The sequence below is a fragment of the Rhinolophus hipposideros genome (assembly GCF_964194185.1).
Source record: "Rhinolophus hipposideros genome assembly, chromosome: 6".
Taxonomy (NCBI): domain Eukaryota; kingdom Metazoa; phylum Chordata; class Mammalia; order Chiroptera; family Rhinolophidae; genus Rhinolophus; species Rhinolophus hipposideros.
In genome coordinates, this window is record NC_138052.1 from 70,462,523 (window position 1) to 70,488,259 (window position 25,737).

Consider the following 25,737-nt stretch of genomic DNA (forward strand, 5'->3'; position numbering starts at 1 on the left):
TCCTTCTCCACTTTTCTGTTTATTTAGCATGCACTGGATCCCAGCTATGAGATACGGATATTTAATCACAACTTTTTACTGTTTACTGCTCAATGAAGAGAGAAGTAAGGCAAAAGGACTCCTGATTCTGAATGGCCACAGTAGCCACCACTTCAGCCCTTCTTCCCCTTTCATGCCTTGCGATGCCTTCTCTCTACCTTCTCTTCCCCTTTCATCATTCATCCATCCAATAGATAAATGGATGTGTCACAAGCCGTGCTTCTCAAAGTTTGGAATGCATGGGAAACATCAGGGCCCCATTCCCAGAAACTGATTCTGTGGGGCAGCGCCCAGAATAAGCTGCATTTAATGAGTACAGTGGGTACCAGTGTAAGTGGTCTGAGGACCACACTTGAAGAAGCACCTCTAAAAATACGAAGGTATAGAAGACGATCTCTTCCCTTAAAAAGTTCAAGGTTTAGTGGGAGCAGACGAACAGGCTATGTAATGCAGTATGGCAAAAACCAATGGAGCTATGGGGCAGGGGGGAGGGGGCTCAACACTGCTGGCTCGTTAGGAAGGGGTCCATCCACAGTGTGCTTTGGGAGGTGTATGTTCCCTGGGTCTCATTCCATCAGTCAGTGAATTGTGAGAATATCCCTCTCAAACCAGAAAATTTATTTATAAATCATACATGGATTCTACTGTTAATCTGTATACTAAAGATGAGGAAGGTCTACTTCTTAGAATAAGAAGTAAGTACATAGAGTTTATTATTTTATTTGTTCCCCCCACTTGGGAAATTGGTGGCCTAGGGCAGGTCCTGAAGAGGAGTGGCAGCACGTGAGACTAGAAATTCTGGATGGTAAAGAGTCTTATGGCCCAAACCAAGAAGTGTACGTTCTCACCCCTCCCCTTTCCACAAACAAACACAGGGATTCCTTGTGTTTGAGAGCCAAGGAATTCAGGAGCCCACCAAGAGGCAAGGCGCTGCCTCAGCTAGGCCAGGCGGTCTTGGGTTGTGGGCCAGCATTTCTGTGACTTCTTGTACCACATCAGTCTCTTCTAGTTTCTGTTCCTAACATATTCATGTTCAACAACCATGATGGTTTCTGCATAGATGCCACTCCCCACAAAAAAAACTGGAAAGAAATGCAAGTTTTCAGAATGGTTGACTCTATTTTAAGTATGAGACCAAGAGAGCATTTGTCTTAGTTTGTTTTATTTTGAAATTAGTTTTGTTTTATCTTGCTTTTCCAGTTTTTTAAATGAACATGAAAAAAGTAAAAATGTGAAGAATGTTAATTCAATTTCTTAAATGAAATTGTGCTATAAGACAATTATCCACATTGTTTTCTTTTCTATAGATGTAGTTGTAGTTTGTTTTTGTTTTTGTTTTAAGGGGGTTGTAATAAGTCATATAATTTTTGTAGCTATAGAAACTGAACACAGTTTAGTGATGAGAACAGTGATATAGTGATCTCCATGGAAAGAAAACAAAACTAAGAAATAATTAGCAAAGATAAGAAAATATATTATTAAGCAAAATTATATGTATAATTCTAAATGGATGTGTACAAGGAATATAGATTTTTACACTGAACATGTGGTATTGTGGAATTTGTAGATTTTATAGGATTTTGCAACTCTGATGTCATTTTTAAAATTATAAGAAAAAAAGGAATCCCTGTGTTTGTTTGTTTTTTTCAATTAAGTGTCTTATTTGAGGAACTCCAGGATTTTTGTTTAAGTGTTGGAAGTTAGTCCTTGTGCTAAATCTGCAAATGTCTCATTCTTGAAATGCACCTCAGACAGTGTGATGAAATATTCATTAACTATGATTTAAATCATTGTAGCATTTCAATATAAAAAATGCAGACTAAGCGGTATTAACATTAACAGATTATATTACCTCTGATAAAAGAAATAGAAATCAAATGGGCTCAGCCTGATTGGCAAATTGAGTGCTGTTGTCACTTTCATTGACAGCCAAAGGGATTTTAATTTTGCTTTATATGTTAAATGTGGTTCATGCTTAGAGGCACTGCGACTTCATTTCCCTGATGGTCATGATCACTAGACAGTTTATCAAAGGGTTGTGTTCCACCCTAGTCTACATGCTGTTGATATGTATGTTGGGTTTCATATGTTTACCAAATCACACTATGGAATGCAAGAAATATTTTAAAAGACCATTTTGTTACCACTGCTACCTTAAGAAAAAATAATGCAGGTTGTTGTAAAATCTAAGTGAAAAAATGGACAGAGCAGAAGGTGGCAGACCCAGGAATCCCAACCAAAAAATAAATAAACATAGCCAACTATTTGATAATGAACCTGGAGTTAAATCGGCAACAGTGGAAGTGGAGTAGGGTAGGAGAGACAGTTCTGGGGTGGACTTCAGAGGACTTGATCACATGGGAGGTGAAGGGAAAGGACTCACGGACACTGGGTGAGTGGTGATGCCAGTAGCCGGTATACAGGGTACAGAAGAGGGAACAGGATGGGAGTGTAAGGGAGGAAAAATAATTTTTGCTCTACCCTCTTCAGTTCTTGGCTAAGACCCCCTATAATAAATGACAGATTAACAAGAGAAAAACAAACACATTTATTAATTTGTATACCTCATATATACATGGGAGATACCCAGGAAAAAACGAGGAACTCAAAAAGTTGGCTTAGAACTCAGGCTAAAATACCATCTTAACAAGGGAAAGAGTAGAGGAAAAGGGTAAGGGTATAAGGGAGAGTAAATGATTTTTAGGAAAGGTGAATGGGCCCTTAGGAGAGTACATGGGAAGTATAAAAGTGTCTGACAAAGGGTGTCTGGGTGTGGTCTTGATTTCTAGTCTCCTCTCCTGTGATAAGAGTCAATAATCCTTCCTGGCTGATGAAACTCCTGGGGAGGAAGGGTGTTTATGGCAATCAAGTTCCTTGTGGAGAATCTGCCTTTAGGTAGTTAAGAAGAGTTCAGAGAAAGCCTCTCCCTGCTTTTGCTGTTTTTCAAGTGCCTATAGCTCAAAATAGTCAATATACCAAAGTACCATATTTGGGGGTGGCATATTCTACTACCCTTCAGGAAGCAGAACAGAGTAAAGGAGGAATAGGGAATTGGCAGCATGCAAGAGCATGGATGCCATTTGCAGGCACCTGTCATAAGTGTTAGGGCTGCCTGTTCTCTTGACCCAGGAGTAGAGAACCACACACAGTCTTGCTGCATTTGTAGCTGTCAGGCCAGGGACAGAACTTGGTTGACAGCAGCAGTAGTTGAAAACTGGGTGAGCTGAAACCCCTGAGTAGTTTTGCCCTGGGCCCAAGAATTTCTGCTAATACTTGGGGAGTTACACTAGAAATGGTACCCATGGTAACAGTATTGCACGTCCTAAAAATATAAAGGGAGTTTTTCTACACTTCACCTGGTAAGCAAAATCCTCTCACCCTGGGGAAGGGACATAGCTGCCTGAACTTGTGGGCAGTACACACGGCCTCGTCCATCAGCGCTAACTCCCAGCTCAAGGCCCACATAGTGGCCACTAGGCGCTATGAGGCTGCCAGGAGCCCAGCTGGCACTCCCCTGGGCATGCACAGTTCCTGATGCAGCAGTTAGGAGCAGAAGCCATGGGGGGGGGAGGGGCGGGACAAATGTGAAAGAAACAGAAATTCTTTATACAGGAATTCTTGCTCTATGGCATATCACTCATGTGTGCTTTGTGTAAAATGTGAAGGCCAGAAAGGCTAAAACAGCACCTTAGCATTCATTGGACTCCTTTCTCCCCAGCAATTTCCACATTCTTTTTCCCTCTAATGGGCTGGCCTTCTCCAGCGTGCTTGTCCTGCAGGAGGCGGGGCTCTGTCTCCCTCCAGAGCCTCTCCACTTGCTTGGTTCTGCTTGGCAGCAGAGGGGTTAAGGAAACTCCAAACTGAAGCACTTTATCCACAAGAAGGTCCTGAAGCAAAATTGTCTGGGATCAGATGGTCCCAGGCAATTTCTCTCACTACCCTCTCCCTGAGGCGAACTCCTCAGAGAAGGAAGGTGGCCTAGTATTAACTCTTTAACGTCTAAGTCTGGCTGCTGTCACTGATTGATTTCTTGCAATTCCCTTTGAAATTCTGCTTTCATTCCTCAGTACCCGCCCCCAGGTTCTGCTCTCCAGCTTATCAACCCCTGACAGTCCTGTGGCTGCTCCCTATCAGAGCATCTTTCTTTATGAAGAACACAGGACTTGACGTGGCTCATCCCAGCTTCCAAATGAAGCCGTTTTATCACTCAGTGTCTTACTCGCCAAATTTAAAGAGGAGTCTTCCACAGAGCAGAAAATAGTACATCTATTCCTGCTGAAGTACCTTTCCGATTCTTTTTTATTATTGTTAGTATTAGTCCTCTACACAAAGGAATCAAGACAATGGAAACATTTTTGTAAAATAACACTTTATCTCTATGATTAGCTATGTAATAAACCATAAAGGCTTTGCCATGGTAATCTCCTTATCCTCATACCTTATTGCTTTGATAATAAAAGCTTTTTTATGGCAGCAGAATAAAATTTTACTGTCCAGGCAGTTTAGATAAAATGAGGAGATGTGTTTTGGAAGGATAAAGGGCACATCTGAAACATGTGAGGTCATTTATGTGGGCTCAGTTTAGGTAGAACACGTTCAATGTATGTCAAGTCTGGTGCCCTCTGGTTGACTTTATCCAACCATTGAGAGAACTTTCAGTGGTCGGTGAAAAGCCAATTAAAGAGTTCTGTGTTTCTGTCAACTACAGAGGATCACTGTTGAAAGGCCAAAATGTTCAAAACCTAGAATTGCAGATGATTAGTGGAGGAAAGCACAAATTTCAGTAATTTATTACCACCTCAATTTGCAAACAGAATCATCAACTGCCTGTTTTGATTCTGAGCCAAACCCCTTGTGGTTTGGTGAATATCGTTCCACTTTTATTCATAAACTTATGTCTCAAAAGATTAGATTCTGTCAGTAACAAAAATTTTATAAATTTTTGCGTAAACATGATTTATACACAATGACTACAATATGCCAATTAAAAGTTTCATTATTGGTATGTCATAGAAAAATGAATTTGTTTTCTTCCCTTACATTCATCAGTCTTTAGCAATTTTTGTCAAGCAACCCAAAATAGTCTAAGATCATGAAGTTGAACAGAAGTTTTTCAGTCAGAGTTTCCCTGAAGAAGTGATGATTAAGCAGAGACCTGAAGAAATACTCAAAGTTAATGAGATGAAGACAAGCAGGCTTGGGGAGGAGAGTTGTCTTTCAGCAGAGAGCAGGGCATGTGCCAAGGCCCTGTGGTGAGGAGAAAGCAGAGCTCATACCCTCTAGTGTGTCGTGAAACTTAAACGACATCATCCAGCAAGGCACTGGCGCTCTGCTTCATGTATCGGCACACAGTAAGCTCTCAGGATCTGTTAGCTTTGGTCAGCTCTCATTGTGAGGTAATTCGGGGCCGATTCCTGCATCACACAGGTTTACCACGAAAGCAAGAGTGTGAGCTTTACTGCTTCCCCTGTGGGAATGTGATCTGTGACCCTAGCTCTGATTTTTCCAAGACTCATCACCTCTCTGATGTCATTCCTCTCACAGGCCTTCCCTCCTGCCCCCCATATCTGGTAACCCTATACCGGGGTTTTGCCCAGCACACTCTGTCCTTAGCCGGCCTGCGAAGTTGTTTTTCACTGCTAAGAAGATTCAGTAGGACTTGCAAATGGCACTGATGAAATTCCTCATGACGCTGGCTGTGACACCAGGGCTTGTGGACATTTGGAAGGTTTCAGACACAGTCTTTTCTCTTGGCCTGTTCCTTTGGTCTGGCACTAAGCTTGATAAGATGCTGGCTCCTTGCCGGCTGACAGCCTGCCAGGGGACAAGCTGGCCTTTACTACTTCATCCCCTGCAGCCACTTCCACAGCTCCTCTTCCCTTCCACAGCCTGCTGCCTTGAAAGCGAAAGCCAAGGAAATCCTCAGGTGCACTTTTTTGAGATTCTTGAGGGAGGTTGCGGGGGTGCTGTCTCAGGCTGGCACCTGAACCTGGTTTGCATTCAGACCATGAGTTCAGAGCAGGATACCCCCTCAGCAGAGATTCCTTGACTTGCCTTTGTGCACATGTTTTGAAAGCAGTCATACATCACAGTGCTTGAATTACTAAAATGTTTGAGGACAGTATTTTGTTGAAATACCCAGAGGAATGGAAGCATAGTCTGATGCCAGCTCCACAGGCTTTTTCACATCCTCAAGTGGACATGAAGCAGATTAACAATGTATTGTGTATGACTTTCACTCCTCCTGTTGCTAGCCCCGAAGGCCTAAACTAACCATTGTATGAATCTCCAGCTTCCTGTAATATGCGATAGACCTGGGGCTATGTATTAGACCATCTTGTAAACTCTCTGGGCGCATAATTATGTTAACAAATTTAATCAACAAAAATTTACCATGATCTTGTAGCTGGTTAAGAAATTAGCAAAGGCCTCTTCGTACACCATTCTCCCCATCCAACACACACACAGGCTGCAGGGTTCCCAGCTTCTGGGGTCTGTGGCCTTGTTTGGGGACAGATGGGGTAGGGTGAGTCTGTCCTGGCACTCTCGCTGCAATCTGCTCCTCTCCCCCCATCTACGGGAAGGCTGAAGACACCCAATCTTATGTCGTGTGCACCTATTTCTTTTAGTTGTGTACTTTGCGTGCTCTCAAAACCTGGAGACTAATTAGAAGGCTTCTGGTTGGTTAAGGGTGGAGGAACCCTAATTTCTTCTTGCCATCGTTTTCTTCCCTCTTTCCACTATTTCCCCAGTAATTCTGGCAGCTCCTCTCACCTTCTTCCTCTCAGCATTCCCAAAAAGAACGTGTAGGCTCCACAAAGATGGTAGGACTATTTTTTTTAATCCACAGCTGTGTTCCCAGCCCCACCACCCTTGCCTGGCAGATGGCAAGCACTCAGTAAATATTTGTCCGATGGATGAATGTTTGTCAGCTTCCCCCTATTTCCAGTTCTCTCTGCGGCATCCTCCTATACAGCTGTCCCAAACCTGTCCAACCCTGTCTCACACCGTTGGGGAAGAGGATGGAGCACAAATGTCACCTGCAAGTGTCACATGACATGTCTCACATGACATAAGTCAGCTGGAGTGTCCCAGCGCCTTAAGTAAAGAGGTTGTCCTCGACTCCTGTCCCATGTCCTGTGGCAGTTGAAAGCCCTCGCAGATTTGTGCCAGTTCTGGGGGTCGGATAGGACTTAACATTCTCAGTTTACTCTGCCTTCAGGCTGTTGCCTCTTCCCATCTGTACAGCCTTGCATTTCCACAGACAGAAAACCCAACTACTTCCTCAGAGAGAGTGTGTGTGTGTGTGTGTGTGTGTGTGTGTGTGTGCACCTGCACACGTTCAGACCATGCACACCAAGCAGGGTACACCTTACATTCGCATAGGAGACCTCCTGACTCCTGGAAGCGCTTTTGCCCCCCTCCACCCCACTCCAGTGATTTCTTTCAGGCTCTTCACCCAACACAGCTCCCAGCCTTCTTGCTGACTCTTCTCTCTCTCTTCTCGCCTCCCTGTCTACACAGAGGATAAAAATGTGGATAAAAATGTGTTTCTCAGGCAGAGTAGCTTAACCACATTGTGATTTGGGCTCTGGACTCCAGATCTCTAGGTTCTTACCTAATGTCTTTAGCAGCTTATCCATTAACCTTGTTTTCCTAAACTAACATGGAACTGCACTCTCTCAAGGGGTTGCTAAAAACAAAATGAAAAAATTACTTGGCCTCTATTGTGGCCACGTTTGTGAACTTGACAGAGACGCTAAATATACCTCATAATCACAGGAACACAAGCCTATTGTTCCCACCCAGCATTTCATATAATTAGCAAACATATGCTGGTTTATGAATTCATGGTCTCCGGAAAGAAACGCAAGAAGCTTCTAACAACGTAGAATTCTAGGGAGGGGAACTGAATAAGTTGGGACAGAGATGGAATAAAGACTTCCTTCTCACCATACACCTTTCTGTATCATGTATTTCCTGTATTAAAACTCATTGACATCATACCTATATAATGTCAATAAATAAGGTACAGGTAACCTGATATGCTGGTTACACCAAAGCGATCATATCCAGTGATCTTAAGCCATCTGCCTCATGGGAATACCTGATGTCTAAGCTGGATGGATTTGGCGTAGAGCCCAGTCCTGGAGAATTTGACTCACACATCAGTTCTTTCCATTAGGATTTCCTTGTTGGAAACAGTGGAGCTCCTCAGCACACAGTGACTTCACGTGTTTAGGTTACATCATCTGGTTTAGGAGCCCCAAAACTCCTATAGATATAGCCCAGGAACCACTTCCTACCTTGACAAATATTACAAAATAGTTCCGCTTAAGAAGAAATACATTGTCAGCACACTTTAGATTTTAAAAGTACATCTGATGGAGAAAAAAAAATAGCAGATCTGATGGAACAATCTGAGTGGTAATAAGGATATAACTGCAGTGTGTTTAGTGCATTACATATGAGCAAAAAAAAAATGAGCTCATAATTATACAAACAAACAAAAAAATCTCGGTTACTTTCGGAGGCTCCTAAGGAACCAACTATCATCTCAAAAACTGATAAATAAAAGGGAAGAACCAAGCATTTATCCTGCCTTACTTATACAAAACGTATTTCATGATAACTCAAGTAGTTTATAAGGGATAGTTTCTCTTTATGGAAGCTGTCCAGTAAATAAATGAAGTAGTGGTAGCATTTGAATGTCCCCATATTTCAAACCTTATTGACCCAGGCGATGATCATTAGTGGCTGCTAATATCAAAAACAGAGATGTCCTTTGTATTTTCTATAAATTTGTTATGAGGTGTAGAAATTTGAATACATTCAGATTTGATTTCAGCAGGCATATTTATAAGGTGTTGTGTCATTATGTGTCTGCTGATGGAAATATATAACATAAGTATTCCTCCTGAAATAAAAAAACAAATCTAAATCCAATCAAGTTTCTGTATCTCATAACAAACTTACAGGAAATATAAAAGAATGGGTTATATAATACCATGGAAATGCAGTCAGCAAAATTCAAACCTGGTTTCTTCAACAAATGATGGCAAAGGAGAAAAAAAGAGAGTTAAGAAGGAATCTATCTCTAGCTCAAAACAGATTTAAGAAAAAATCAACCAGTGGTAGTAAGCAGGCCTTATTTACATCCTGGTTCAAACAAACTGTTTTTAAAAGGGTATGGGACTTTAATGCTATCAGTTATATTGAGTAATTTAATGTTATCAGTTATATTGAGTAAATAACTGATAACATTAAATTATTGTTAAGGTTTTAGGTATTAAAGTAATATTACGGTTATAGTCCCCCAAAGTCCTCATCTTTTAGATATATATTGAAATATTTATGGTTAAAACAAAAATTTAAAAACATCTGACATCTATGCTTATATAGATATAAAAATCTGTGAAAGAATATAGGAGTTTCTGATGGTATGTTGCTTCTGGGAGGGAAACTAGGAGTCAGGATGGGAGAGAAACAGACTTTTGGACAGATAATTACTCAATTTATGCAAGTAATACTTTTTCAGAAGACTAACCAAAAATAAATATAATGGGAAAAAGTTCATTTCAAGATGCTTGAAATGCTTGTTTGGAATAGTGAGAAGGCATAGACTCATATTAGAGAGCATGCGGATGACAGAGTTGGTCAAGACCATCTGCATCAGAACTGGGCCCACCTGCCTCGCTCCTGGCCAGAATCTGAGTGAGTGAAATATAGAGACTTTTGAGAAGTACAGCCTTATAACCTGAGTACCAGCTTTTCAAATACTTATACATTGTTTTGGAACTTTGGAACTCGTAGGGCAAAAATACTCCCCAATTTAAATTCAAAGCAGTGAGATTCTGAAAGTCTGAAAAGGCATTTTTTTTTTTTAGATTTGCTGACAATGATTTAAGCAGCAGATGTCACTATGTAATACTTAGGAGCATCCCTTCCACATTGCTTCATTTTTGGAAAAGCAGAGTGTGCTTCTGGCATTGTAACATAGAAATATTTATGGTGATTGTGTATTTTGTTTAATGAAAATAATCTTTCTTTTACTTCATGACTTCATTGAAAGTTTGTCTTTGATTAAGCATTCTTTGACTTTGTTTCCCCCCCCCCCAGCATCATTGACAAAGAAGTTTCACTAATGGCAGAAATGGATAAAGTTAAAGAAGAAGCCAGTAAGTAGACACCTCGTTGTTTGATTTAGAGCCTCCCAGTCAGAAGCAATCTGTAGGTCAGACGGACAGTGATATGGATTCTTGACAGGTCCTAAAATTCACACTGAAATCCTGGTGGCTCATTAGCCTTAGGCAAGTCACTTAGTCTCTGGAAACCTCAATAACCTCATGTGGCAAAAAGAGAGTAGTAGTAGCACCTACTGAGCACAGGGCACAATAGGCACGCAGCAAATAATAGGTATCACTGAGTTATTTAAAGTCCAAAAGGACGTCTGTGCATATATATAAAGGGCTACTTACGTGAGTTGGGTTTAAAATGACATTGAATTTCATAGATACAGGAAACAGAATGGTGGCTACCAGAGGGGAAGAGGGGCAGTGAGAGGACAGAGGGGATCAAATATATGGTAAGAGAAGGAAGCTATACTTCAGGTAGCGAGCACACCATTGAGTATACAGATGTATTATATTACAAAGTTGTACACCTGAAATTTATATAATATTATTAACCAATGTTCCCCGAACAAATTTAGTAAAAAATATATAAATAACAAAATAAAATAACATTGAATTTAGTATTAAATTTTAAAGCATAACTTTTAAGACTTCACAACTTCCAAATCTTGCTATACTACTTATACAATCTTTTACACTTGGTCTTTTTAGGTTCAACTAACTCAAGTTCAACAAATTAAATATCCCTAAAAAAAAGTTCCATTTGAAACTTACTTAAAGTCCTCTTAACATTTTGAATAACATTTATGAATTTAATACATCTGATTTTTTTTGACATCTTCAGATGCCTGACCAGGCAAACTCACAAACTTAATGGGCAAAGTATTCCAAGGTTTTAAGTAACTCTTCTAGGATTAATAATTCAAACCTAGAGAGGTACTTAATGAAGTTTTCTTAAAACACTCCACTTCTGTTTACAAACTTAGTCAAATTTGCTGACACCTGCCCACTTAACACCTCAAAAGAAAATCAATTCCATGTGTTAAATTGAAATCACAAGTGAGATTACCTAATGTACCAAATACTCTATTTCAATAATGAATACACTCAGACGATCTCAATGATTGCAAAACTTTTCCTAATTTTAACACAAAATATTAGTACTCTGGGTTTGATTTATTTTATTGTCTTTAAATTTATTTCTAAACCTTTCCACTCTTGTGAAGTTACTCAACAGCTAGTAGGGCAGATTTACCATCTCTAATAGTCTGAGATTCATGGGTTGGAAATTTCAACCGATACAAGATTACTCAGTCAGGTTCAACCGCGTGCTACAAAGGAACATGCTGGGCCTTCTCTTATTGAATTCAGTCTGCTGTGTTCACTGTGTCACGGGAACCCTAAGACCATATGTTTCAACTGGGATTTAGTTTTACAATTTTTATCTCCTGGCCATTTTAAATTCTTCATCCTTGCCGAAATTTTATCTCTGGAATTGGATACATGGCAGTCTGCACTACCAACCAAGTTTCAACTAAATTCCTTTACCTTTGACTGCAATGCCTTTCTTTGTACCAGAATGAAGGGTCAGACCAGATTCTTCATTCTTTTTGTATTTTTCTCACCTGGTCCTTGGCCACAATTTAACTTCCCTTTATGGAAAATACCTCTCATTATTTTCATTACACAACTTTTCTAAATAATTTTAAACAAAATTTTAGAATCTAAAATAGAGCAGGTTTTATTCAATAAAACTAAATGTGATCCAGGGTTAAGCTGTGGAATATTCAGGGAGTTACACAATCCCTTTGATTGTGAAATTGTTTTCTTCCTATGAAATTTATTGGTTCTTCTGTGAAAGCAGATTTCCACATGACGGGATTTTTCCTGTTTCTCAGGTAAAGCTTATTTTTTTCCTCTTCAGTTTCATGTTTCATTGGTAAAAACACTAAGAGCCAACACAGGCACAAATGTTTCTCTAATACCAAAACAGAAAGTTACTAGCACATCACTTTTTAAGAGGTTAACAAAAGACCTCAGATTTCAATGTGCTCATTCTTTTTTCTTGGGACAATATTGGGTGCCAGGATCTGTGGAATTTAGAGCATCTCTGGAGAGTATCCCTGTTTTTTACAACTCATTCCATCAAATAAACATTTAGTGCACGCTTCCTTATGGGCTAAGCGTCGTCAGTGACTGGGATAAACTGCAAACGGCAGTCCGGGGGACCTGCATTTCGAGCATTCAGGGTAGCTGAAACGGCTAGACTGATGGACAGGGTTCGCCTAACTTCAGTAACTGGTGCTGCAGCTCCTAGTTTTAGACCTGCCCAGAGCCCTGGGGAAGCCAATTCATATACACTGGACGCAAGCAGAACTGAGTTCAAATCCAACTTCTACCCATTTACTGGCTATGTGACCTTGAACTATTTTGTTATCTCCTAAGTCTGTGCTTACATATCAGAAAAGGGGGAATAAGAATACTGTCTATCTCAAGTAGTTATTATAAAGATAAAATGAGAAAATACATGGGCAGGCACTTAGCACAGTGCATGATACCATATCTATGCAAAAGGGGTAAAGCTGTTTTTAATAAAGAGGTTAGTCCAGCCCCCTCATGTGACAGTCAGAAAATGGAGGTCACCGATAGAAGGAACCATTGAATTTCTCCCCACAAAACACAACTGTCTTTCCAACCACCATCTTGAGCTTGCGCATCTATGGTCTCACAAGTATTTTCCATTTCCTGTACATGGTATAAACGATATTTTCTCATTTGTAACATAAGCTTCTATATCCCTCACGGCACATAACACAATACTGAGAAGACTGTAGGTACTTCATAATATTTGTTAAACAAAACAAACTATTGTAATTAATTCATTGTCTATAGGCTGTGGGATCCAGTAACAGTGAACACTAATGTAATTACAAAAAGAGGAAGTATATTCTAGATGAATATGTCTCACTTTATTAATAATATTTGTAGTTAGCATTTTTGACTGTACTATACTAAACATTTTACATAGGTTATTTCATTTAGTTTCACAATAACCCTACAAAATGTGTACGATTATTACATTTTACAGATTAAGAAACTACTTGTTGTAGTGCAAACTTTGTCTGCATGCCCAGGGAATTCAAGGCCAACATAGGTATGATCTTGGAGCGTCACGTTTACAAGAGATTTGGGAAGAAAACATTACTTTATATTAACAGGAATGCAGAAATATTATGAAATAAAATGCAATGTTCACAAGAATTTTTAAGGAAAAAAAGGATTTCAAAGAATCTTTGTACTTAAGCTACTTCTGCCCCAACTCTTGCCTTCCCCCTCAAGTACATTCTCTGCTAAAGAGTGTTATTTGAGAAGCCCTAAAATATTCCATGGTTCAAGCAGTAAGAGCAGGCTTCCAATAGGTTCCAAAAATTTGAAAGAATTTATAAATCCTATTGAGAAAATAGATATCAGCATACAGATACTGTTTGTAAAAGCACCTAAACAATAATAATGAAGTCCTGAGTGCCATGAAAATCTAAAGCTGTATGTAACTGTCTCCCTCAACAGATTTACGAAAGGGTAATGTTTTCAAAACATACTTACTATGCTATTTTAAATTTTAGGATCGGTGAATCTTAGGATCTGATCTCATTTTGGTTTTGCTTTTAATTTCTGTGATTGATATTTTTGAGGTGAAAATGTTGTCTCCCCCCAAAGAATATTGGCTTTACATCTCAAATTTTAGGGCTTTTTCATAATGAAAGGCTTTGAAATGTTAATGATGTAAAACTCATCCCATCACTTGCTGATGCAAAGTATTCATTTCCATGCACATTTGCATGAGTGTAAACTCAGGAATTATTGGTGATCTTGCACCTGCATTCCTATTTTAGGGCCCTCTTATATCTGTTTCTACAAAATCTGTTGTTTTTGTACAAGTTCTACTTAATCAAAAAGAACAATTGCCCCTAATTAATCAAAAAGAACAATTGCCCCTAATTGTTACCAGTCCAGTAAATGACCCATTAAGAAAAGTCAGATCTGTTTAACTGTATAGTCACTCGGGATCTGCTTGCCCCTTTACTTATCAGCTGTTTGTCAAGTCTCTGCCTTCAGAATTTTTTCTTTTTAATCTTTGCAAGAAGAAAGTGCTTTGTTTCATCTTCTTACTCAAGAATTGTTTTCCCTTGCTCCAGACATGAGACCCTTCCATAGGTTGGCCAAGAAATAATCAATCAAAGGTATGAGTCCTAGGTATTCGTAAGTGGGCCCTGTTGAAAAGGAACTTCTGTCCTTCTCTGCATATTCCTTTTAAGTACGGAATTGATGCAGTCATTCAATCCTTCATTCAGCAAACATATTGGGTACCCACTGTGGACCAGGATATCGGTGTTGTAGACACAGTAACTATATGTGCAGTCTCTGCTGTGACTGAAGATGCCTACAGGGGCCAAGCAGGTAACATTAATCAGCCAAGCAGGGCGGGGAGGGACCGAGGCACACTGGCCATGACCATGCTCCATCTAAAAAGGGCAGCAAGTCCTCGGCTCTGGCCAGTTGTTGTCAGATGGGAATAATATTTTAAGAGAAGCCAGAAATTCAGCTTTCAAATGGAATCTCCTAATTTACAAATGTGGGCCATTAATTTGAAAAATTAACTTGCAATGTGTGGACCAAACAAAACATATGTACTCTGTAGCCAAAAATAATAGTGGGCCACCTTTATGTGACCTCTAGTCTGCCTGAGTAACCTTGGACATCATTCAGTAATACATTGTCAATGTTCAGATGAAAATTCCTTTCACTTCCATCATCAGGACAAGTTTTTCACTAGCTCTTCTATATTCTGAAAGATAGCCAAGCATAGATCACCCTCTGCCCAGCTACATGGTATTGTAAGTGGGAGGCAGGGGGAGTCCTGGTAAATAGTCAAAGCATGATTCGAGTAGTTTGGTAGGCGATTAGGGTTTATGGGTTATAGATTGCTTATTTTATTGACATCTCAACATTGATATCAGCATACAAAGATAATGCGTCTCAGGCTGTCTGAAGAATGGTTTATGGTTCGCAAGAACTCTTAACTCTTGATTGCTTCTGAACTTCTTTTGGGTTTTTAACATCACTGCTTTTGACATTAACAAATTAAGAACGCTTACACTGAGAAGTCACATTGTTGGGCTCTGCATGGAGGCTGTGAGTCAGTTCCAATGAAGCAGCTGACTTTGTTCAGCCAAGAATAAAATGTGAATTCAATGTGCATATCATCTTACTTAGATGGACTTCTCTCTTATTTTAACTCAAAATACTTGTACAAAAGAAATGAAAACATTTCATATGTGGCTTGAATTAGAGAGCTACAAGTCTATCTATTGGAAGATCAGACTTCATATTTAAATCTCACGTGACGGGTTTGTATTCATTGCTTTTTGAGCTCCATGATCTTTGGGAAAACACACACACACACACACACACACACACACACATTGTGAGCTACTACATCTACTTGATCCTTTAGGTCCTCTGACAGACGTGTGAAAAGTGGTGCCAGAGAACTCCCTTGGTGTCCTCTCTTTATGTGCAGATGCTAAAGAATGCACACGAATCCAGTTCAAAGGGCCTTTGACTCACCCTTGAAATTTTTCCATTGGGGCCACTTATAACAAAGACAGGACCCTGGACACTCTGCTCTGGAACTTCTGTCTGGTTGCGAAATGGAAACATATCTGCACAGTATTGAAGAGGAAATTTTTTTTAGCTCACAAAACAACTAATAAAGTAAAACCTTTATGTCCTATTCCAATAACACAGCTAGTTGCCCTAAATGAGTATGTGTTAAAGTTCATAAGGTTTGACGCTGGTAGAATTTAATAGTACAAAAAAAATAAAAAGGAATTTAATAGTACAGCACATAGGAGAATGAATTTTGCTTAATGTCCTATCTTTGCAATATCCAGATAGGATTTTAATAAGTATCCTTTTCAAAGATAGCTGTTCTGAGTAATGCAGAAATTTAAAAGTCCAAATTAAGTAAACGAGATCAGATGCCAATGAGGCAAAGGAAGAAGGCTGTGGGCGTACAGTGCATCAGAGGACCATGTTTGGTTTGGGGATTGGTGGGTAAGGACATGGGTGGTTGGTAATGAGCACCAATAGCAAACCCACCCCGATGACCAACTCAGAAAACAGTCATGGTCGAATAAAGCAGTCAGTCTGTGGAGGGAGAACTGATTCCAAGAAAGTAGGTCATTTCATATGTTTAAAGCTCTGGCCCTAATGTATTATTCCTTCTTATTTGGCAGTGGAAATCCTGACTGCTCGTCAGAAGAAAGCAGAAGAACTAAAGAGACTTACCGATCTAGCCAGTCAGATGGCAGAGATGCAACTGGCCGAACTCAGGGCAGAAATTAAGGTCAGTTGTAAAATATCACAGCCTGAACTCTGAGCCAGATATCGCGGTTATGTTGGTGTTGCGCCCATAGAGTGCTACTCCAAGGATCTAACATCATACACCCAGCTTTCTTGCACGAGGCTGGAGAGAGGACCGAAGGGTGAAGAACCATGTAATCACTATATTTAAGTATACTGTGGTTTGAAGGGATGTAGTAATACAGAGGAGAAGTACAAGCTATTTTCTTAGTGGAGACTGACCTACATAAAATGTATTCAACCATGAATTATAGCTGGCATGGGGGATATTATTTTCACCATATATAATTTAAGTGTATGTAATAAAAACACACGTGAACAGACACACATGAACTTGGTATAACAGTAAGGATTCTAAAGAATGCGTAATATCTGGAGACTTTATTCCTACGTCCTTGTCTAGCTTAGTTACCCTTTTATTCAGAATCCCACCCACAAGTATGTTATTTGTTAGATTTCTTCAGTTGCAAGCAACAGAAACTGACCCTGGCTCATCTCAAGAACAAGTAAAATTTGAAAGAGTATGAGTGTAGCTCACCAGGACAGAGTGTGATCTGAAGACTCCAGGCTACCATTAGACAGAAACCTGGGCAGTTGCTGGGTAATATAGGCACCATAATTACCAGACCCTCTTCAGGGCACCAGCAGAATGCGTGATCGCCAGACGTCATCAGCCTTGTGCCATCCCACTTGATTAAATCCCAAAGAGAGAGATTCTGATTCATTTCCGCTTGGGTCACATCCACTGTTTAGCAGAGATTGGTCTTGATTGACAGACCCACCAAGACTGTGAATCTTTGAAATTGCGTTGGGGTACAGTTACCAGAGAGAAAAAAAATGGTTACCAGAAAAGCAAAAACAAGTATGTACAACAAAATAGAAATTTACAGTTTATAAGTTTCCCCTTTTTCTCTTTTTCCACAGTATTCCCCCCCCTCTCTTTTTCTCCCCTCCCCAGCTTCTGACCCACTTCTTGGGAACTAGAGTACTTTGAAGATACAGTTGCTGCAGACTTTATAAGTAGGATTGTTCGCTCATCTGGGCATAAAACTGGTGAAGTATGGTAGACAGTGGCAATAACTTTCAAGTCCCCTCCGTTTTGATTAGGCATGAAAAGGAGCCCCACGGGAATAAGGACCCCTCCCACCCCCACCCCACCCCCAGGGTCCTGAGAAGCTCTAGAGGTCTTTTCTTTCTCAACTTCTCTTCTGCTTTTTGGTACCTCCCACTCACTCAATTACCATGGCCTCCTAATTAGTCCTCCTGCCTCCAACGTCACCCTCCAGCCTGGTCATCTACCCTAAGAGTCATACCTCAGAGCAGATCTGGTCTTCCCCTCAGAATGAAATCCATGACTGGACTCCAGTACATATTTCCCAACATCTATCTCCCCCCACCCCCTTATTAGAACGTCAAGTGAGAAATATAAAGTTGCCAGTTTCCTGGTCTGTTGAAACCTAATCATCTTTCGAGTTTCATTTCTGCCAATCAAAATCCCACTCAACATAAAATGGTTAATAGCACAGGCTTTGGGGTGAAACAATCTAGTTTCTGCAACCTTGAATAAATTCCATATTCTTAGAACCTCAATTCCCCCTCGGTAAAATAGAGATAATAATAGTGTGTACTGACTTCATTATACTACAATCAGATGAAAATGAGATAATCTGTTAAGAATTTGGCCCATGTCTGGTAAGGGTTCAATAATTTTTTTAATGTTCCAGGTCAAATGCTTCCTCTTACACAACTCCTCATTCCCCTCAGTAGGGTAATTTCTTCCTCTTTGATTATTTCTAAAGCACCTGCCACATTCTACCCTATATTGTACTTAGTGGGATCTCCTTCCCCTGCCATGTGGTAAAGTCTGTTGGTGAACTCAAGGAGAGGCTGAGTCATAGTTATTTCTATATCTCTCACTCTGCCATCTACACATAGATCTTAATTTTAAACGAGAAAGAATCTCTTTCCCACCTCCTTTAACAGCACTTGGAATTCTACCATTCAAGTTACTAGTTACTAAAAGCTGTTTGGACGTCCTGATTCCCTATTAAAATAGAGATGGATGTCTAGGGAAGATGACATGCTTCTCTGGAGGGGTAATACCTGAGAATATTGGCCAAATTAAGAAGACTGCCCAAATGCAACAGGACATAAACTGTTGGAAGAAGGGCAAGGAGTGCTGAAAGGTTAAATGGATGAGTCCATTTTGCCTGTATCACAGTTTTGTCTAAGCCCAGGCAGGGGAAAAACAGGACCCGCACATATTCCCAGAACAAGAAGGTGATCGTGCTCCAGGCAGATGAAAACCAAGCCTGAGTCAGTGGATTCTCCTGGTTGCAGAGCTGGCAGGGGTAACACCACCAGTGGTAGCAGAACTCAGGAGTGAACCCATCTGCAGTGTGCCTCAGTCGTTTCTGTCATTGGCGAACTCCTGGTTTATATCTCTTTCTTCCAGCACTTTGTCAGCGAGCGTAAATATGATGAAGAGCTCGGGAAAGCTGCCCGATTCTCCTGTGACATTGAACAGCTAAAGGCCCAAATCATGCTCTGCGGAGAAAGTAAGTTTTGCATACTTGCTAAATAATTCTTTGTGAGGAAACCTGGCACTGTTTGGAGTTAATACCGGAAATGTCAGGTGCGCGGTCCCCCAGGGAGGCTAAAGTGAGGTCTAAAGAGATTTAATGATCTAAGGTCATGCCACAAGTCACTAGAAATGTCAAGATTTGAACTTAGAGTCTTCAAATGCCACTCACTGCCCATCAGTAAATCCCCAGGATTTAATACTTAGCAGAACAGAACAGGTCAACTAGTTTATACCTTTTACAAACTTCCCTTAAGCACTGCCAGATAAACTGCTCCTCTCATTTCAAATAGCCTGGTTCTACAGAGAACCTGTTACACTGAGAGTCTCCCTAATAAGTCTGGGAACAATCGGCTACTGTCATGAAGGGCCCAGCTGTTGTGCGTGTGCTTCTCAGCAGCGCCCCGAGCCTCTCCCCAGGTTCTGTGCTGAGTGAAGTCTGCAGATAATGAAAGACTTCACTTCAGCCATTAGCTTTAGTCTTGTTTGCTATTCAGCCTTAATTAGAGCAACTAATGTGCAACCAAACTGGCTTGATCCAGTTTTCCCCTACTCCAGCCCACCCACCAGAGGAGGTGGGAATGAGCACTCAAGTGGCTTTCAGGGCGGCCACAAGAAGGAAAGAAGGACTAGTGAGGGACACAGAGTATAGCCACAGTTTCAGTCAGCTGAACAATTGAGATTTGGCTACACTTTCTTTTTTCAAAGTGGAAATTGGTTTTTGTTCCTGAGTATTAAAAATACAACCTTGATCCAAAAGTTACACAACTATATTAAACAGAACCAGACATTACTTTTGTGTATCCTTCACACTTTTTATGCACATATAACCTACTGTATAAATTATATATTACCTATATAATTTTACTACATATGATAATTTGCTGTGCTTTACTAACTACATACATACATGGTAATATTATTTGTTTTCATTTCACAATACATGGTTGACCTTTTTCCATGTCAATATACTTAGTCCATAATTTATTTAAATAAAATTTGTGTAAGTGGTCCTCTGATTGTGGACATTTAGGTCGCTTCCAGTTTTCACCATTAAAATAACACTGCCATGAGCATCTTTGTTCACATATCGTCGGCAATTATCTGATTTTCTAACTGCATTTCTTTTAAATTATTTTTTTTTCTATATGCACCCTCCCTTGGATAGATAGAAAGAATCTATCCATTTGCTATTCTCCTCCCCCAGCTTGTGCCCCCTCTCCAAAAAAGCCATCAGTCTGGTTCACAGTTAGAAATTGAATTGCCCATCCTACTTTCCACTTCAGCCTGAAGTTAAGCGGGAGCCAGATGGATGCCAAGTGACAGTCACTGATCTGAGGGGTGGGAATGTGCAGCTTCACCTGCTTTCCTCCAGAGCGCTTCCAGTGACATCTAGTGGAAGGAAACGTCCCTTACCAAATTCCAAGTGTCCACATAAAAACAGCCTCCCTTGTTGGAGACAATAGTCTTCCAAGGGCCCTTTCCTTCTCAGCTTAGTTAAGAGCACATTGAGAGCTCACAGCTGCTGAACCAGCAGTTAGCAGTCCCTGAGCTGTAGGAAGTAATGGCCCCCATGCAACTGGATCTAGTGAATACAAGAGCCACTGAAATCCCCTGGGGTATTTGCACAGCCCCCAAAGTGCCATCACACCTTACCTATAAAAGGAAAGGACCAAAGATACATCCCTGTCTTTTCCACTTCTAATGTGCTCTGATCCCCACGAGTCACTCCTAATCCTCTGGAAGAATTCTAGGATTAAGTCTGATCCAACTACAAGTTGCAGGGAAAATTGCTTTTAAAAATTGGTGACAACTGTAAGACTCAAAGGTCTTACTGTCCAGCCTGGCAGTCAAATTCTGGTGACCTCTGGGAGGGAGTCATGACTTTATCCTTGAATGGATGCCCTCGGGCCCCAATTCAGTAAAATCATATAGAAATCATATCATCAGTAACCACCCCTTTCAAAACCAGCAGGAATGGTGATAATAAACATTGAACAGACCTGCCTGAGCCCCATGGGGACCTGTCTGATTACCCTGCATTGATACTAGCATTGGAATTGGTGCATATTTGCATTGGCGCTGTAGAACATGGATTTGATAAAAGGCCAGATGATGTAGTTCGAATGGAATATGAAAGATGCGGTTAGGGCATCTTTGGTGCTGCCAGGGCTAGTCCTATGGTCAGGGGTATGCACGACTCAGGGTGACCAAAACCCCTGCCACCCAACATCACCCCCGTTCCATGCTCTCAGAACATCATAGTTCAGATGGGCCAAGTGTGCACGTTGCTCCTGCCCTTTCTGCATGTCGCACGTCTGCAGTACCGGTGGTCTAGGGGTCCGACAAGGACAGCAGAGTAGATTTATGGACAGGGCCAAGGGGCCCTCCAAGATTTATTATCCCTCTTCACTTGGTCATTCTTCACCTAAGGAATAATATTAGAGTTACTCAGATGTGTCTTAATTCCTATAAACGTCTCCCAATTTGGACGATTATACTGTAATCACAGGTCAGTGATTGTCACAGAGGAAATTTGGTGGTTTCCAATCACCAAGGTGTCTTTTCAAATAACATTTTCCAAACAAAAAAAAAATGTTTTATGATGCTCCTGCCAGTTTCTCCGTCTCCTAATGGAGGCATCCATGTTAGTCGTACAGCCCTTGACGCCCAGTGCTTTCTTGTTGCAGTCACACATCCAAAGAACAACTATTCCTCAAGAACTCCCTGCAGCAACCTGCTGCCGCTGCTGAACACTCATGCAGCAACCTCTGGAAAACAGAGTAACTTTACCAGAAAGTCATCCAACCACAAGCCTTCTGAGGGTAAAGCAGCAAACCCCAAAATGGCGAGCAACCATCCCAGCACCGTGGACAGCTCTCACCAGGCGATGCCACCTAACAAGCAGGTAAGCATTTCTGGGTTGGCTCCTTGCGCTGCCCGCAGGGGTCTCTTTGTGCTGCCTGCAGGGGTCCTGCAGACCCTGGTGCTGGGTACCTGGAAGAAACTACTCGTTTGCAAAGGAATAAAACAGCAACTGCTAGATGCGGAGGTTCCTGGGGTCCCACCCAGGCTCTTGTTCTTTGCTCATTATTAAACCCCGTACTAAAAGTAAGACAAAAACTTATTCTGAGTTTCCCTTTCACATTTCTTTAAAAACAAAGGAGACCAGTTATAACAATAATCACAGGGATGTTAAGTAGAGCATAGGGAGTATAGTCAATAATATTGTAATAACTATGTATGGTGTCAGATGGGTACTAGATTTATTGAGGTGATCACTTCGCAATAAAGTTATATAAATGTCGAACCACTATGAAACTAATAATATTTTGAAACTAATAATATTTTGTATGTCAACTGTCATTGAAAAATTTTTTTTGAAAGTTTAATAAAAATTAAAAACGTAGGCCAGATTAAATGCTATCTACAGTTATTTTTCCAGCTCACTGTTTTATCATTTTCAGCAAAGCGTTTCAGGTGCTCTCCTGTTTAAGTTGAAATGCACTTATATAAATCTAAGCTAGGACACTGCAGACCGAGGCCAGACAGCCATGTGCTGGGCCCGGTGCTTTACAGTAACTCCTCCAGGCCCTTCCCTACAAAGCAAGACCAAGGACATGTGACTACCTAGAATCTGTACTCTCCCTTCTGGGACGCTCCAAGAACTCTAGATCCCGGAATTCTGGAATTCCGGAGCCTGCTCTCGAGGTCTGTTTGGACCACTTCCCTGTATACAGCATTTTGAGGTTGGAGCACATTACAAGTTTACACATCCCAAGGTCCAAAGGGTGATTATTTGTGGGGCTGGGGACAAAGCTGATTGTGCAGGCGGAAGTGTCCACATTCACGTGTTCAAGGCCCCCCTCACAATGTGTGACAGTCAGAGGTGGGAAGACACAGTATTCAGGACAGATGGCATGTGGGCCTGCCTTTGTACTCTCGCCCTGAGCCCTGGAGTGTTAGTGATGGGTCTGCCCTAAATCTATATCATCCAGTCACAGTGCCCAAATTAAGAACTTTGTATGTTTGTAACTCATAAAATTATAAATCTTAATGATAGAAGTTTAGTTTTCAGTAAAGGTCTGTGTTCATGCAACAACCTGTCTGTGAATCTTGTCAGGACACAATATGTGACAGACAAGGGAAGGGCTCCACCATTTACTAACTGTACACGTTGAGCAAGTCCCTTAAATTTATTTTCCTCATCTATAGAATAAAACAAATAATAGCAACTATTTTAAGAATGAATGTGGGGGCAGCCAGATGGCTCAGTTGGTTAGAGCGCAAGCTCTGAACAACAGGGTTGCCTGTTCGATTCCCACATTGGCCAGAGAGCTGTGCCTTCCACAACTAGATTGAAGACAATGAGCTGTCACTGAGCTTCCAGAGGGGCGGCCAAATGGCTAAATTGGTTAGAACATGAGCTCTCAACAAGGTTGCTGGTTCAATTTCACATGGGATGGTGGGCTGCGCCCCCTGCAATTAAAGATTGAAAACGGCGACTGGACTTGGAGCTGAGCTGCGCCCTCCACAACTAGGTTAAAGGACAACGACTTGTAGCTGATGGGCCCTTGTAGCTGATGGGCCCTGGAGAAACACACTGTTCCCCAATAAAAAATTAAAAAAAAAAAATGATTGTGATGACAAATGAGATGGTACTGGCACTCTGTAAGCATTCAATAAGTGGTGGCAATTATTTACCTCAAAGAGTTCAAAAATCTTTCCCCTATACGGATATAGACAGGATAACCCAGTGTTTCCTCTCTACTCATCCCTTTGTGTTCTTGGTTGCCAGTTTGTTGAAGGTGGCCAATTTTTCAGTATGATGCTTCCAAATTTGTTAGCTGAGAACTGCAAAACTTCTGTGAAAATATTACCTCCACATGTCTCCGAGATCAGATACACTCATCCCTGTATTTACCCAAGATAATATTTCTGAACACCGATATTTGTTTTGAAATATAATAGAAAAACTGCCTTGGAGAAGAAAAATTATAAATAGAATTTTATATTTTTCTTCATAAATGTAATGAGAATTCCCGTGTATAGTCTATACAGAATGTCCCCCAAATGTTCATGGTAGAGAATCATCATTGCCCTGCTTCTGTGTTACATTTCATTTTGTTATATTTGAAGCTTACTTGCTGGGCTTTATTAGGCCTGGTTTTGAATTGTCTATCTTATAGTTCTGTGACCTCTCTTTCAACATCAGTAATTCTCTTGGAGATCCATTTACAAGATAGTCTACTTTTCTAGTAAGCTTCAGGATTTTATCAGCTTGACCTCATTTTCATGTTGCCATATTCTTCTGAGGTATACAAAAGCTTACCTGTGGCTTACAGATTTGGTTTCCCTTAGGTCTACTGATGTCATCTGTGGTTTATTGGCATCTAATACCTATCTTTTCTTTCTTTGGTAGAATGGGTCTTCTAGCCAAAGACGAAGATTTAATCCACAGTATCACAACAGGCTAAATGGGCCTGCCAAGCCACAGGGCAGTGGTAATGAAGCTGATCCAATGGTGAAAGGCAACAACCGCCATGAACACAGAAGACAGCCACACAACGGCTTCCGTCCCAAAAACAAAGGTGGCGCCAAAAATCAAGAGGCCTCTTTGGGGACAAAGACCCCCGACACCCCGGCCCATTCAGAAAAGCCCCGACGAAGGCAGCATGCTGTAGACAACTCAGAGGCCCGGCCTTTCCGGGGGAATGTCGCTAGGGTTTCACAGTGCAATCTCTGTCCCACGAGAATAGAAGTTTCCACAGAAGCCACGGTTCTCTCAGTCCCAGCTGTGACTTTGGTGGCCTGAGCTAGAGAGAAAAAAAGCAGTTTTCACTCAGTTTTGGTTCCCTGCCCGAGGTGCTGACCCAATTCGCTGCCAAAAGAGAGTCAATCAGAATAGACAAACCCTGTATGGTTGTGTCATCCTCTCTTAATCATTTTTACTAATTCTAATAATCAGCTCTAGCTTGCTTCATAACTTTCATGGCTTTGCTTGATCTGTTGATGCATTTTTCTCATCAAGACATTGCAGCAGTTTAGCCAGGCAGTATTTACTCATTTGTTAGGAAAATCAACATGTGGCTAAAGATCAGAGGCTCAGTAGCAACCTGTGTTGTAGCAGTGACGTCAGTCCATTGATCGTCGTTTAGAGAGTTAATGTTGAAAAAAAAAATTCTTATTGATCAGACAAACATGATCTGCTGAAGACACATGCGCTTTTGTAGAATTTAACATCTGGTGTTTTTCTGAAATATATATATATATATACATATATTGCTTTATTTGAAACAAATTAAAATATGCTGCATTTGACACCCCCGGCTAGTTTCTTTTATTGATGCCTCACTTTATTATTAAATGTACCATGTAGCACTTTCAAGAAAACTTAAGAGACTAGAGGTTGTGGCCCAGAGCTCTGTACAATACCGTTTCTCTTGGGAGACTGCATCCTTTCAGAAAACATAATGCCTCACAGTGACCCCTGCCAGTACCTTACACTCATGCAGATGGAGATAACTGTGCGGCAGTTTAAAACCTTGTTTGCAAGTA

At 40.8% G+C, this 25,737-nt stretch overlaps 1 protein-coding gene across 6 annotated transcripts in view; it reads left to right on the plus strand.

Moving 5' to 3' along the window:
* Positions 1-25,500, plus strand: part of SPATS2L (spermatogenesis associated serine rich 2 like) — a 162,760-nt gene extending 137,260 nt beyond the window's left edge. For all 6 annotated transcript variants that reach the window (XM_081051672.1, XM_081051669.1, XM_081051670.1 and 3 more), the window contains 5 exons: positions 10,159-10,217; positions 16,472-16,581; positions 19,054-19,156; positions 21,870-22,087; positions 24,602-25,500. In XM_081051672.1, coding sequence (XP_080907798.1) covers positions 10,159-10,217; positions 16,472-16,581; positions 19,054-19,156; positions 21,870-22,087; positions 24,602-24,994 — 883 coding nt within the window. In that variant the 3' untranslated portion in view covers positions 24,995-25,500. The remainder of the gene's footprint in view (positions 1-10,158; positions 10,218-16,471; positions 16,582-19,053; positions 19,157-21,869; positions 22,088-24,601) is intronic.
* Positions 25,501-25,737: the final 237 nt, after the last annotated feature.